General features: G+C 43.5%; 2 protein-coding genes across 2 annotated transcripts in view; both read right to left on the reverse strand.

Annotated features, from left to right (window-relative positions):
• MOGAT1 (monoacylglycerol O-acyltransferase 1) overlaps positions 1–12,340 on the reverse strand; it is a 32,070-nt gene extending 19,730 nt beyond the window's left edge. Inside the window, exons 1-3 of the mRNA XM_043445515.1 lie at positions 12,085–12,340; positions 2,017–2,195; positions 1,264–1,468 (exon numbers count right to left, since the gene is read on the reverse strand). Of these exons, the coding sequence (XP_043301450.1) occupies positions 1,264–1,468; positions 2,017–2,195; positions 12,085–12,178 (478 nt within the window). The 5' untranslated portion in view covers positions 12,179–12,340. The remainder of the gene's footprint in view (positions 1–1,263; positions 1,469–2,016; positions 2,196–12,084) is intronic.
• Positions 12,341–13,852: 1,512 nt separating this feature from the next.
• Positions 13,853–15,795, reverse strand: LOC122426523 (glycerol kinase-like). Its single transcript, XM_043445514.1, has one exon. The coding sequence runs from the start codon at positions 15,676–15,678 to the stop codon at positions 14,017–14,019; it is 1,662 nt and encodes a 553-aa protein (XP_043301449.1). The 5' UTR covers positions 15,679–15,795; the 3' UTR covers positions 13,853–14,016.
• Positions 15,796–16,210: the final 415 nt, after the last annotated feature.

The following is a 16,210-nucleotide window of genomic DNA, read 5'->3' on the forward strand; positions in this document are numbered from 1 at the left end:
TGGCCAGATGAAGGGACAGCCTAAGTTGGACACAGCCCAGGGTTACATGTGTGAAGATCCATACACAGAACCTGGAAACCCAGGCAAGGATGCTGGCCCTTTGGTGTTTAGCGATTTCCAACAAGCTATCTAATGACAACAGAGAATTGAGAAATTAATAGGAAGTGATAAAAACCTGAAAGACCATGAGGAATTCTATCTCTGAATAAGCTCTGATCCTGAAATTACAATTTTCCCAAGAGATTATCCATTTTTCATTATGTCTAAGAAATGGAAAGACAATAATAATTAACCTACACAATGATCATAAACATAAAGCTCTTTGTAAGTTACAAATTGGTCAAGTTGGAAAACCAAAAAAATTGAGCCTCTTAAGTTGAAATAAGACCCATTAACACAATCTTAGGCTTCTGGATACACTCATATAAGATCTTTACAGCATTTTTACTGAATTTTATTCTCAGAATTTGGAGAATTATGGTTTCCCTAATCTGAAAGTCTTCCACTAGTTCAGAGTAGCAGAGTAAAATTTCTGAGCCAAGTTGTACTTAATCTGGGAGGGAAAAGATAGCAGATTCAGTGTGTTTAGTTTATAAATTGCCATTATTCCAAGACACATTGGAGGCCATTTTCAATTTCTACTATTCATAAAAGCAGACAAAGCACCTCTCCAAAGGTTCCATTTATTACTTATTTGCTCCAAGCATGATTCTTTCTTTCTCATCTGGATACACAAAATGCATTCATTAATTTATACTTTCATTGAATTAACATCTATTGGACATTCCTAAATCCCAGGTACTATGCTAGATACTATGCTAGTCACTTGGAGAATTATGGGGGAAAAAAATACAGTCTTGCGGCTCAGACAGTAAAGAATCCATCTGCAGTGCATGAGATCCAGGTTCGATCCCTGGATCAGGAAGATCCCCTGGAGAAGGAAAGAAGGAAATGGCAACCCACTCCAGTATTCTTGCCTGGAGAAACCCATGGACCAAGGAGCCTGGCGGACTACAGTCCATGGGGTTGCAAAGAGTCGGGCACGACTAGGTGACTCACACTTTCACTTTCTTTCTGTCTCCCTAGTGTTTCCAGTCCGGTGGGGGAAAGCAAGAACCATTGAAATGGCATATGAGTGTGGCAGAGGGATAGACACAGAGTTGTACTCTAAGAAAACATAAACCTGGTTGGTTTGAGAGAGAACATTTTGTGTGGTCCTGCCACCCCAGAACACTGTGGAAATAGTGATCTGCCTTCACTTACCACTACTCATCAGATATTCCCGGAAGAATGGACACCGGAACCAATATGGCAGCACGTGAAGATAGGAGGTAAAGCCGGGAAACAGCTCCTTGAAGTTGGAATAATTTGTACAAAAGTTTCCAAAGGCTCCAACCACAAGCACTCCATGGGGGTGAAACCCAAATATGTAGTTGTGACTCGGATCCAAATCCCAAGTTTTGATGAGCTATGGTGCGTTTATGTTGACATAAAAAAATAAAATGTTGCCAGATTAGTTTCCAATAAGAAACAAAAGGATGTAGTTCTACATTCAAGAGGAAATGGAAAGCTTGACTCGTTTTAGTTTCCTGGAATAATGTGTATTAGTCTTTCAGTCATGTCAGACTTTTTGCGACCCTATGGATTGTAGCCCACCAGGCTCCTCCATCCATGCAAGAATACTGGAGTGGTTTGCCATTCCCTTCTCCAAGGGATCTGCCTGATCTAGGGATGAACCCAAGTCTCTCCCATTGCAGACAGTTTCTTCACCATCTGAGCCACCAGGGAAGCCCTCCCTGGGGTAGAGCTGTATTCACATTTTTCAGCTGTGTCCTGAGCCCTTCGCACACAGCCTTCTAAATTTTGTCAATTTAGCTTAGACTCCATTTAGTAAGTTGGGCTGAATTGCAGGCTCTCTTCCTCTAAAAAGGGAAAAGCTTGAAAAATATGTGATAAAAACATATTCACATTTTTTTCTCAGCTCAAAACCATACTATGTAAATCAATTCTACTCACATGAATTGGAAAATAGTCCTTAAAGTACCTCCAAATGGTCCAGCTTCTGACCCACTCGGATCTTCTGCCTCCTTGCTCCGGGGTTTGCCAGTCAAAATAAAGCCATGTCAAGTAAGGGAGGTAGAGGAACCAGTAGTTGCGTATGATCAGGAACACAATAATCCCGAGGCATACCTGTGCTGTAAGAAAGGGGAAGACCTCAGGAATTGCGGTCTGTTAGAATCTGCCCACTGTTCGTACAATCACTGGTTCAAGGTGTCATCGTTGTTGTTGTTCAGTCGCTAAGTTGTATCCAACTCTTTGCGACCCATGGACTGCAGCATGCCAGACTCCTCTGTCCTCCACTATCTCCCAGAGTTTGTTCAAATTCATGTCCACTGAGTCAGTGATGCTATCTAACCATCCCAGCCTCTGTTGCTCCCTTCTCCTCTTGCCCTCAATCTTTCCCAGCATCAGAGTCTTTTCCAATGAGTTGGTTCTTTGCATCAGGTGGCCCAAGGTAGGAGGATCTAATATATACAAAGTGTGCCTAAGTGAGCCTCAGTTCAACTGAGGCAATGTAACAAGACAGCAATGGTATAGTATGACAACATTTCTTGGATGTATAGTATATGGCAACTTCTATATTGTGGGTGTCACCAAAATATTTTTAAGTTTAATCCTCATATAGCCACAACATCATTGAAGCAGCCAGAACATTCCTAATGTCATTTGTTTCTTTTTTTCCTGGGCTTTAATTTCTTTATTTTGTTTTTTAAAAGTCTAGAAAGTAATTTTTCACAAAACGGTATAATTTAGAAATGAGATACATTTTTTAGCTTTTTTATTTTCACATATAGTTGATTAACAACGTTGTATTAGTTTCAGGTGTAGAGTAAAGTGATTCAGTCATATGTATACGCGTCTGCATGCTTGTGTGTGCTTGCTAAGCTGCTTCAGGTGTGTCCGGCTCTTTGCAACCCTATGGACCACAGCCCGCCAGGCTCCTCTGTCCATGCAATTCTCCAGACAAAAATACTGGAGTGGGTTGCCACTTCCTCCTTCAGGGGATCTTCCCAACCCAGGGATCAAACTCTCATCTCTTATGTCTCCCACACTGGCAGGCAGGTTCTCTGCCACTAGCACCACCTAGGAAGCCCAATACTTGTGTCTACTCTTTTTCAAATGCTTTTCCTTTTTAGGTTATTACATAATATTGAGCTAATGTACTTTTTATAGTAGGGAAAATTGCAGCTTAAGGAGGTTAAGTGAATTGCTCAAGACACACAAATTGTAAGTAGCTGACCCATCTAAATTCAAGGTCCATTCTCAAAGCCCATGACCCTACACCACCACCCCACTGCATCCCCAATGCGGAGGAACTGTCATTGACAAGACGGATGCAGAAGAGTTCCTACTACAAGTATTCACCTTGATTGAGCAGTTATTCATCATATGCCCGTGAAAAGGGCACATTCCACTGAGAAACCTCATTTTCAGGAACTCTATTGCCAGAGTTAGAAATAAAATAGAAGAAACTCTGTGCCTTAGCTCACCTACCACTTCTTGCATCATTTCACAGCAGAGCAATTCTAATTATTTGTGCACCTAATGACGTAGACTCAAATAGATGAAGCAGGAACTGATAAAACTTGACCTGGGCAATAGTGACAAGAATATTTGCCTTTAAGTAATACATTAAGCTAAGCTACACATTTTCTTTTTATGTCGATGCTGTACATGCATGCAAAGTCACTTCAGCCATATCTGATTCTTTGTGACCCCATGGACTGTAGTCCATCAGGCTCCTCTGTCCATGAAATTATACAGGCAAGAATACTGGAATGGGTTGCCATGTCCTCCTCCAGGGGACCTTCCCAACCCAGGGATCGAACCTGTGTCTCGAACCAATGTCTCCTGCATTGGCAGGTGGGTTTTCTTTACCACTAGCACCACCTGGAAAGCCCACGTGTCTATGCTGTGTGTCGGATTTTTTAAAAATTATAAAAAGAAAAATATATCAATGGGGAAGAGCACAGAGACTTAAAGCCTAGCACAGAGCAAATGCTCAACAAGTGCCAGCCACTACTATTGCTCTAAGGAGTAGCATTGCCTCTTTCTTCTTTATTATGTGCTGAGTCACTAATCTCGTGCTAACTTTATCTCCCAGCTCCTATCCATTCTCAACTTTGTCCCAGTGGTTGGGGCCCCGCACTTGCCCTGCCACAGTGTGATCAAAAAAACTTAATAAACATAAGGAGAACAATAAGAATAATAAAAGAACAATGATGGTGAGAGCAGCTGTTTTGCCCCTTTCCTATTCGCCCAGTTCTGTTCCCTTCTAACCTTAAAAGAACCTAGTTATAGGAAAGAGATCACTAAGCCATTGAAACGAACTCCGGACTTAGGCTCTCCTGAATGCACACCATGCTTTGCCTAACCTGTTGATTCTTTCCCTAGATAAAAAGAAGTGTAAATGAAGAATTATACAGTTAACAAAATGACTAGCTCTCTACCCCCAACCAAATACTGCAGGCAGATCATACAGGCAAGATAATATCTGAAGAGTCAGCCAGCCTGTGCTCACGGAGAACGATGTAAAACTCAACCTCCTACCTGGATGATTCACTGGGATGCTTCCCCCTCTCACATTTTCCCCTTTAAAAATTGTCATGGCTGAGCACAATCTTCAGAGCTGGTCTCTGGACATGAATCCACCTTCTCCCAGGCGGCTGGCTTTCCTTATTAAAGCACCTTTCCTTTCTACTGACACTTGTCTCTTGAATTATTGGCTTACCAGCTGAACCCAGGTTTGGTAAAAGTGGCATATAGGAAACTCCCAAATAAATGCTAGTTATCAGCCACCATTAACTGTTTGAGACCTTTATAAATACCAGTTTCATATGGCTCAACCCAGTTTTTTATTTCCCAGTGCATATACTATTTTGATAAAAATTTTAAAAACAGGTAAACAAGAGGAAAGGAATATGACAAAACATTTACAATAGGTATCTCTGGATGAGAAAATGCTTTCTAGTCTATTCTAAAAGTTCTTCTACGGTTTCTAATTTTTCTAATAACTAGCATGAATTATCTTATAATCAAAACTTTTTAAAAATTAAATAAAATGATTCCACTAAAGGAAAAAAAAGTAAACAAAACACTGCAAAGTAAGTCTACTTATGTAAGAATATTTTCATCTTTAACATGATTTTATTAAAATACCATGAACAAATCTCATCAGAAAAACACTGTGAAAACTTGTGGAAGTTTATTTATTTGCATTAAATAGTGACCAGGGACCAATATTAAGAAATTATTTAAAATATTTAACTTGTATGGGTACCATTTCCACTTGTGTCTAAGAAGTTTTCATTTGCCCCCATAAAAACTATTTCTATACTTATTTTAGCCATTTAACATAGTATAGAGAAAGAAAAGAATTCAGAGGCAAGCAAATCCTTTAGCACATCACATTCTTTTCCTTTTTATTCCTGAGGCATTGTTTCAAAACATCAATCAGTGCCATCTGCTGAGTATAAGACTGTAATTTTAACATTCCTCTAATTTTTAAAATTCTTGCCTTAAGAAAATTGACTTCCAGAGTTTCTTAGGACGAGGATGGTGCTAAAACACAAATCTAGGAATCCCTTGAAGAATTTTACAGTCTAGTATTCCTCATATGTGGGTCTGCTCCATACTGCCTTTAAAAAGTATTTACTTATAAGGATTCACACTTTTCTTTGTTAAAGATGAATTCATTACTGGAACTGTTTCTTTGCCTAATGAAGTCAAATTATAACAAGGACTGAGTTGAAACCAGTCCCATTTTCGTACTATTTCAGAAAGTTTTACAAGCTGAAGGACAAAAGAAACATAAATAATTTGTATGGCTACAAACTAAAAACCACAAAGATAATCCATGATAGAAGAGGCAAATAGTGTTCATGCAAGTCCAAGAATCTAGTGCAGATCACTAGAGTGAACATTAAAACGTGCTCCCTCAAAATCTTCTAGATGAAGGGAGACTAAAAAGATTTAATTTAATACATGTAGATTCCTTTGCTATAAAGGACATTAGTGGGGCAATTGGTGAAATATGAATAGGGCCCCTGGATTAGGTCATAGTTCTGTTCAGTCGCTCAGTCATGTCCTACTCTTTGCGACCCCATGGACTGCAGCATGCCAGGCCTACCTGTCCATCACCAACTCCCAGAGTTGACTCAAACTCATGTCCATTGAGTTGGTGATGCCATCCAATCATCTCATCCTCTGTCATCCCCTTCTCTTCCCGCCTTCAATCTTTCCCAGCATCAGGGTCTTTTCAAATGAGTCAGTCAGGTCATAGTACAGCATCACTATTATTTTTTTGGATTTGGACACAATCACAGAAAACTAACCAATCTGATCACATGGATCACAGTATTATCTAACTCAAGGAAACTATGAGCCATGCTATGCAGGGCCACCCAAGACAGATGGGTCATGGTGGAGAGTTCTGACAAAATGTGGTCCATTGGAGAGGGGAATGGCAAACCACTTCAGCATTCTTGCCTTGAGAACCCCATGAACAGTATGAAGAGGCAAAAAGACATGACACTGAAAGATGAACTCCCCAGGTTGGTAGGTGCCCAATATGCTACTGGAGAAGAGTGGAGAAATAACTCCAGAAAGAATGAAGAGGCTGAGCCAAAGCAGAAACAATGGACAGTTGTGGATGTGACTGGTGATGGAAGTAAATCCTGATGCTGTAAAGAACAGCATGGACAGCAAGGCCCGGAGTGCCGCGGTCCACGGGGTCTCAAAGAGTCTGACACAAATGAGCGACTGAACTGAACTCTGGAGTAACAGAAATTTAAAACAAAACAAAAAATAAAAACAAAACCTAATTAAGCTTAGAAGCTGTTTCACAGCAGAGGAAACTATAAACAAGGGGAAAAGACAACCCTCAGAATGGGAGAAAATAATAGCAAATGAAACAACTGACAAAGGATTAGCCTTCCAAATATACAAGTAGCTCATGCAGCTCAATACCAGAAAAACAAACAACCTGATCAAAAAGTGAGTAGAAGACTTAACAGACGTTTCTCCAAAGAAGACAGTTCAGTTCAGTCGCTCAGTCCTGTCCAACTCTTTGTGACCCCATGGACTGCAGCATGCCAGGCCTCCCTGTCCAAAGAAGACAGATAGCTAATAAACATATGGAAAGATGTTCAACATCTCTCATTAGAAAAATGGAAATCAAAACTAGAAATCAAAAGTTCTGGGGATGTAATGTATAGCATAGTGACTACAGTTAATAATATTGTATATCTGAAATTTGCTAAGAGTAAATCTTAAAGATCTCATCATAGGAGAAAAAAAATTGGAACTGTGTGGTAATGGATGTTAACTAAACTTGTGGAAATCATTCTGCAACAGAGAAATCAAGTCATTACATTGTATACCTAAAACTAATACAATGTTGTAAGATTGAAAGACAGCACTTAACATTTATCTCAAGGAAAGAGTATTTGATTTCATGACTAAATGAAACAATTTGCTATTTTAAAAAATATATTTCAAGTGCTATTGGTAATAGCTTAAACTAATTTCCTGATGGTGGAACGGAGAAGGAAATGGCAACCCACTCCAGAACTCTTGCCTGGAAAATCCCATGGACGGAGGAGCCCGGTAGGCTGTAGTCCATGGGATCTCGAAGAGTTGGAGACGATTGAGCGACTTCACTTTCACTTTTCACTTTTACGCATTGGAGAAGGAAACGGCAACCCACTCCCGTGTTCTTGCCTGGAGAATCCCAGGGACGGGGGAGCCTGGCGGGCTGCCGTCTATGGGGTCGCACAGAGTCGGACACGACTGAAGTGACTTAGCTGCAGCAGCAGCAGCAGATGGTGGAAAGAAAAATGCATTCCAAGACCTTGATTTAGAGATTTTAAAAGACATAGTTAATAAAATTTCTATCACCATTGAAAGGAGATATTACAACTCTTTAAAGTAAGTAAAATGGAAAGAAATAAGTGTTTATCCTTATCTTCCCTGTAAGAAAGGAATTGTAGGGTAAGCAATGGCCATAGATGATTACGAGAAATTATTCCTGGTGTAAATTCTAGCTAATATGTGAAGAAAGAATGAGATAATATGAAAATTACCATTTTGTAGTCCCAAACAAATGTCACAGATCATTAACAGAGACTAGGTGAAAGATCAACGGTCAGTGGGGAACTTTTATCTGCAGCATGTCAATTACCACCCCTCATATTACTTCTTACCTGGACCCACTGGACCCACTGGGTCAGTGGACATTACATGGATCTGACATAATGTGACATGAGCACCCAGCAACACCTTGGAATAGGACTGGCAAAAACGTTTCACCTAAATCTAATCAAGGTTTTAGTTCCAACTTCCATTTTAGAAGAAATACAGAGACTGATGCTGAAGCTACAATACTTTGGCCACCTGATGTGAAGAGCCAATTCATTGGAAAAGATCCTGATGCTGGGATTGAAGGCAGGAGGAGGAGATGACAGAGGATGAAATGGTTGGATGGCATCATAGACTCGATGGACATGGGTTTGAGCAAACTCTGGGAGATGGTTAAGGACAGGGAAGACTGGCAGGCTGCAATCCATGAGGTTGCAAAGAGTTGGACACAACTGAGCAACTGAACAACAACAGAGAATTGAGGAATGAGTTAGCCCTCCAAAAAAGCAGAGGAATCCTGAAGGTATGTTGCAGAACAGATAACCTGACTTCTTCAGTGCTTCGCTGACAAAATAGGGCAACACTGTTCTAAATTAAAGGACATTTAAAAACTAAATGCAACCCAGGGGGGTTGTTTGATTCAAACAAATCACCTACCAAAGTGTATTTCTGGCTCAATTTTAGGAAAGCTGAATATTAAGTTGACTTAGATGATTTTTAGCAATCACTGTTAATTATGCTACATGTAAAACATAATTTTATAATATGTAGACTAAAGTACTTTGGATTAAAAGACATGATTTGCTTTAAAATAGTTTTGCAAAATACATAAAACTAATATAACATACTGTGAAAATAATTGCAAATCCAAGTAATGGGTATATGGGAATTCACACACCTATCTCTACTTTTCTGTGTTTGAAATTTTTCATAATAAAATTTCCAAAATATACAATATAAAAGAATAGTACAAATGTCAAATGTGTGCAATAACTGTATTTAAATGGTCTGTCAAGACTTACAGACTTCAAGAAGGAGCTATGGTTTGGTTACCTGGTTATGGGGTGGGGCTGGGTGAAGATGGAACCACAGGACGAAAGGATAATTAGGGAGTTTGGAGTGGACATGTACACCCTGCTATGTTTAAAACGGATAACCAACAAGGTCCTACCATATAGCACATGGAAGTCTGCCCAGTGTTATGTGGCAGCCTGGATGGGAAGCTTGGGGGAGAATGGATACAAGTGTGTGTATGGCTAAGTCCCTTCACGATTCACTTGAAACTCTCTCAACATTGTTAATCAGCTACCCCAATACAAAATAAAAAGTTAAAAAAAAAAATCTGTCAAGCCACTGTAGTCTGATTCAAATTAGGAGTGGTGGGCCATGTCCAATCCACTCACATGTGGCACATGGAGCTCTACCACTCACCTTGTGACCTTGAACAATTACTACACCTCCAAGCTCTGTCTTTGGAAAATGAGTTCAGGGTAGCCCCTGCCCCTATGGTTGCTGTGGGGATTTACCTACATGAATTAATACAAATAGGAGACGTGGGTGACAGAGTGAAAGTGTTCAACCAGTATATTTATGCCTTCCCTGGGCCAGGCACACACTGGGTGCTCCCTCACTGAGCCTATGGGCTAGGATGTGTCAGGGAGAAAGACATTTCCCCCTACCTTCCCAGGTTATTCAGGCTGGTCTAAGAATTAAATTGACAGGAGACAGATTCATGGGAGAAAAATCAAACAAAATTTTAATAATATGGATGAAAGGGGGGAACCCAGGAAAACTAAGTAACTCGGCTGAAACCCTCACCTTAAATACCATCACCAGCTACAGACAAAAGAGGATGTTGAAGGTATGCAGGATCAGTTATGGGAGCTTGTCAGGAAAAAACAAGGGTAAGATTTTATGCAGGTATAAATTCCTCCCTTCTCCACTTGATAGGTTTCTAGAGATTTGGTCATCCGCTTTCCTATAGCAAGGGACACATGACTACAAATAGAGATTCCCCTTATAAATGTAAACATTAAGAAAAGGGTCACTCCTGCTAGGTTTTCAGAGTTCTTTGTTTTGTCTGCTGCTTTTTAGAAAATAACCAGCTTCAAATAATTAATAAACCAAAGAAACATATTTTAGGGTGACAAATTCTGTTTACCTATGGATGGCAATACAGACCTTTCTCAAGCAGCACAGACATACACAAACACAAGCATCCGGAAGGGCCATGGAAGGAAAAGACAGCGGGCTATCAGAGATGTGCTGACTGGTGAGTGAGAAGGTCAGTATCCAGGTTCAAGACATTCAGCTGGACAGCAGAGTGGTTAAAGCAGGAACTCTGGGTAGAGTAGCCGAATCTGCCCCAGCTCCTCCGCCTCCTACTAACCGTGTGATCGTGAACAATTCACTCGACCTCTTGGTTCCTTCATCTGTACAATGAGTGCAAGAAGGCACAGTCCTTACCTCATAGGGCTGTGGTGAAGATTACATGGTTAATAGTGTATGGTGCTTAGCACTGCAGAGGGAGGGAGCAAGTGCCCATTTGTAGTTGGCAGAAGAGTAACTGGCACACACCAAGCCCTTATCTATTATCTCAATGGTACTTTGACCAAGAGCAAAACAAAATATAATGCTGTCTCAACAGTCTGGCCTAGGAGGACTTAATGAGCTAAGGCTTTCAATTTCCTCTTTTAGTAAACTCCAGCTGCACTTGGAAGAATTTATTAAAAAAAAAAAAAAAATCCCCATGTGCAGGTTCCATTCTGAAATAAATGAATTCAAAATTCTTAGGGAGAGACCATGGGCATCCTATTTTTTTCAGAAATTTCTCCAGTCATTTTAATTGCAGCCGGGGTTGAGAACCATCGATCCAAGACACTCAAAATGCAAGACGGTTCAAAACTGTAAACCTCTACAGTGCAATGAGTTATTACTGTTACTGTGGCCTCCAGTGTACAACCCATGGTCTAAGAGCGTACAAATAACCAGGCTTCTGAAGCGGCGGTGTGTGTTAGTCGCTCAGTCCTGTCTGAGCGGTTAGGTTCCCAATAATTCCTGTCCTCTCATACCACCCCCCCTTTACCTTGACCCCCTCAACCCCTTTACTCCCAAGAGCAGAACAAACATCCGGAGGAAATGCGCATAGGTAAGTACCCTGGCTTAATTTAAGAGCTGGTTAGGACAGGGAGGCCTGGCGTGCTGCGATTCATGGGGTCGCAGAGTCAGACACGACTGAGCGACTGAACTGAACTGAACTGAGGACAACACTCTCCGGGGTTGAATTACTTACAGGCAGGGGCCACCCAACCCAAGCACGGTATGGTGCATCCGCAGCTAGGTACCTTTCCGCATCCCGGAAACCTTTAACACGGAGAAGTTAACCCAGATATTTGTCCTTAGGGTGGGGAGAAGGGAGGGATCAGGTTTCAAATCCCTGGTCATTGAGTCCATTTCCGAAACCGTAATTCAAGAAACGAGTTTGTCTACTTCGAGAGGCTTAAGTGCCCTGTCCTCAATCCAGCTCGCTTGGGTCGTGGTTCCATCTGGATGTACACATGTGTCAAAACCCATCGAGCCGTAAATCTAGGCCTTTTCCTTGGGGTAAAGGTACGCCTTTATTTTTAAAAACGGCACTGGGGAAAATTAAGTCGGCACTCAGTCGTTCGCTACGAGCTTCACGTAAAAAGATGAATCAAAGAGGGGAACCCCAGATTAGCTACCCACGCCCCGTGTGACCTGCCAGACGAGGTTTACAAGGGTAGCCGGGCTGGAGGGTCTAAGGACGTCCTTGGACTTTCCGACCACGCCGGTCCGGAAAGGAGCAGGCGGAGCCCCAGGCACCGCGCGGTTTCGCCGGGATCTTGCGCGGCCAGGCGTCCTTACCGAGCAGCAGAAAGGACAGCAACCACTGCAGCACCGCCGCCGTCTGCAGCCGCCGCGCCAGCGGGATGTTGAGCGGCGCAAACTCCACCTTCATGGCCCGGCCGTGGCCAGCGAGAGCGGCGCCGAGCGCGGCCGCCTGGGACCTCGCGGCTCCGCTGCGCCTGCAGGGTGTGAGCAGCCGCCCGGGCCAGCGCCCGGCCCCCCGGGAGCAGAGGAGGCGGCGACCGCCCCGCACTGGGCGCGGACTGGATATGGTCTTGGGTGGGAGGGAGCGCCGGGACCGAGCCTGGGGGCTGCCAATCACGAGCGCCGGGGCTCGGGAGCAGCTGCGGCGCCCAAGGCGCATTGGCTGACTCGCCAGGGCGCCGAGGAGAGAGCGCAACGCTGGGCACAAGCGTCGGCAAGCGGGGTCAGCTGGCAACCTGCCCGAGCCCGGCAACTCGGGTGTTCCTGCAACTAGCCTAGAAGCCCGGGGATCTCCACCGAACCCTGACCACTGCTCAGAGATCGATTACTGTGCGCCCGGCTTCAGCATCCGCCCTTCAACCCACCTCTTCCTCCTAAAGTGTCTGCAGCTGGGGAAGAGTTAGGCTCTCCCACCAGCTGGAGGTAGGCGCAAGAGTTAGCTTCTCTGGAGCTTGGTACCCATCTGCTTATTGGTCTGTGTGCCCCAAACTTGTCCCCAAACTCTGGGGGACTCCTCACCTTTGTGTCTCAGATTCCCACACCTATCCTGAAAACCTTTCACTTACTCATTCAATGAACATTTATTGAATACCTACCACTTGCCGGGAGCCAATCTGGGCGCTGAGGATATACTAGCTCATTCATCAATTCTGCTCTCAGTACAAATTGGGATTGGAGGGCGGGGGTGGGACGGGGAGAGAAACAAGAGAAAATAACACCATTGGGTGTGTAATTGCAAAGTGAAACCCTACTATGAATGAATGAGAAGGTTCTAGGACTTAGACTGGAGGGTCAGTCTCAGAAGAAGTGACCTTGACTTTAATTATAAATGTGAATCTAACTCAAGCAAAGGGAAGCACATGTGCAAAGGTCCTGTGGCTGAAACTAAAGACCAATATAGTGGGAACTCAGGGAACAAGGAGATTGTAGTGAAATGACTCAAAAACAGTGGACAAGAATCAGATCCTTGCAGGCTGTGTTTAGGGTTCAAGTCTTTACCCTAAGATTTGCCACGAAGGATTCCATTTATGATATGTTAAATAAATGGAGAGATTCTAAATTGTGCCTCTGGCTTCCCTTGTGGCTCAGTGGCAGAGAATCTGCCTGCCAACACAGTAGACACAGGTTGGATCCCTGGGTCAGGAAGATCCCCTGGAGAAGGAAAGGGCAACCCATTCCAGTATTCTTGCCTGGGAAACCCCATGGAGAGAGAAGCCTGGTGGGCTTATAGTCCATGAGGTTGAAAAAGAGTCAGACATGACTTTGCAACTAAACAACAGATTGTGCCTCATCCTGTGAGCACACACTACATTTTCTTCATAAATCTTACTGTAGAGTTGACCAACACCAAGTAGGAGGTAGCTGTCAAGTCATTGCTAGAGGGAGTTTGGAACAGGGCAAATCAACATAGTTGACTACCAATCCCCCCACCATGCCCCTATCTCCTTCCACATTTTAACAGAAAGTTGGATAAAAACAACAAAGCCTAAGTAGTTCAGGGGAGTAGTTGGTGACTTTTTGTATGCAAAACTTGCTGGGTTTTTTTTTTTTTTCCTAATTGAGAAATCACTTTTTCTTTTCTGCCCCATTTTCTTTATTTCAAGCCACAGGTCTACTTGGAGGGTCATGCAGCAAGTGGCTTGTAAATAAAATCAGAGTCTATGAATAGTGTCAGCACATTAAGAGACAGAATCACTGACTTCTCTCCTTAAGTCAAGATCTTTGGGATCCAGGAGATGGTATTATTTATGGCACACCTGAGAGGTACCTGGCTCCGATTAACATTACCATGCTACTCACTACAAAAAAGCCCAAGGGTAAACTCCTAAAGATGCCAGTGTCACCATTTTCTGAAGATTTAGTGGTAGCCCAACCCATGGACTTCATCACAGCTTTCTTCCATGTGGAATAACGAATTTCGCTCTCCTTGGCGTTGATCTGAGGCTCAAACCGCTCCATCGTGACAGCTGACAAATCCTCAGGCTCGAGACTCCACACGCCGACCCCTTCTGCAGCCCCTGCGGCCATGGCAGCTCCCAAGGCAGTTGTTTCCGGCATCGAGGGCTTCACTACCGGGATATACAGAATGTCGGCTTGCAGTTGCATCAGAATTTTGTTGTTGGTCATCCCTCCGTCCACCTGCAAGTGACTGAGTGGAATTCCACAGTCGCGGTTCATGGCGTCCAGAATTTCTCGGGTTTGGAAACAAACAGCTTCTAGTGCAGCAAAAGCAATATGGCATTTATTGGTGAACTGAGTGAGCCCACAGATGATCCCTCTGGCACTGGGCTCCCAATAAGGGGCATATAGGCCTGAAAAGGCTGGGACGAAATAGCAACCATAAGAGGTACCTACTTCTTTAGCAAGTTTTTCAATTTCCTCTGAGGTCTTTATAATTCCAAGATTGTCCCTTAGCCAGCGAACAACAGCACCGGCTATAGCTACGGAACCTTCTAGTGCATAATATACTGGTTTGTCTCTGCCGAGCTTGTAAGCCACTGTGGTCAGAAGGCCGTGTTCAGAAAATACACACTTATGGCCTGTATTGCATAGTAAGAAACAGCCTGTCCCATACGTGTTTTTGGCTTGTCCATCCTGGAAGCACAGTTGTCCCACCAATGCAGCAGACTGGTCCCCCAGACACCCCGATATGGGCACACCTTCCAAAGACCCAGCTTTCATTAGGCCATAGATCTCAGAAGAACTCCGGATATTTGGGAGAATTTTCATTGGAACTTCAAAAAACTCGCAGAGCTCTTTATCCCATTCCAAAGAGTGAATGTTGAAAAGCATCGTCCTGCTTGCATTTGTTACATCTGTACAATGGACACCTCCTTGGGCTCCTCCTGTCAAGCTCCAAATAAGCCATGAATCAATGGTCCCAAAAAGCGCTCTATCTTCTTCAACTGCCTTTTTAACTTTTCTCACGTTGTCAAGGAGCCAACGAAGTTTCACTGCGCTGAAGTAAGTGCTCAGTGGAAGGCCCGTCTTGGTCTTGACAAAGTTGTTATTTACTGGAATGCTTTTACTAAGACTCTCAACGGTAGACTGGGTTCTCAGGTCGAGCCACACCACAGCATTGTAAAGAGGTTCTCCAGTTAACTTGTCCCAGACTACAGTGGTTTCCCTCTGGTTACTGACACCAATAGCTTTTATGTTGGAAATATCAATATTGAGCTGTCCAAGTTTCTCACACGTTTTCTCTATACACTCATAGACGGACAGCAGGATTTCCTTGGGGTCTTGTTCCACCCATCCTTCTTTAGGAAACTCTTGTTTTATTTCCACTTGATGATGACTAAGTAGTTCGGCTGTTTTTGAATTGAAAACCAAAAAGCGCGTCGAGCTGGTGCCCTGGTCCACTGCTCCCACCAACGGCCCCAAAACTGCTTTCTTCGTGGCTGCCATGAAACTAGCTTCGGTCGGCGGGCGGGCGAACGCATCCCGTTTCCCAGGTGACGGCGGCAGGCGGGGGAGGGGAGGACGGCGAGCCCAGAGGGCCAAGCGGAGCGCAGCCTCAGAACGTATTATCTGCTCCAAGCTTCTCGCCCCGCCCCTTCCACTTCTAGACTTCTTCCCTGGACCTCCCACCACTGCTGCTGGGAATGTTATATGAGTATACACCATGTCACACATTCTGCAAAGCCCTTCACCAAACAGAGCGCATCGTAAAGCAACCCTGTGAAATTAGCTCATTTGTCAGTTAATGAAGGCCAGGGTCAAAGTCAAGCAACTGGCAGAGTGACCATTCAGCTTTGTTCATAACATAGAGAGGAGAGTCCTCCCTTCTTCAGTTGACCCAAACGTGGAACAAGTCTTTATGGAGTACCTGCTTGGCACTAGGCATAGCCCTCGGTCCTGATAATCCAAAGGTGAATTAAGACAGGGTCGCTGAGACTGAGAATTCACACGCATTCATTCATTGACTATTTATGGAAGG

This window comes from Cervus canadensis, chromosome 24, assembly GCF_019320065.1.
Source record: "Cervus canadensis isolate Bull #8, Minnesota chromosome 24, ASM1932006v1, whole genome shotgun sequence".
NCBI classification, from domain to species: Eukaryota; Metazoa; Chordata; class Mammalia; order Artiodactyla; family Cervidae; genus Cervus; species Cervus canadensis.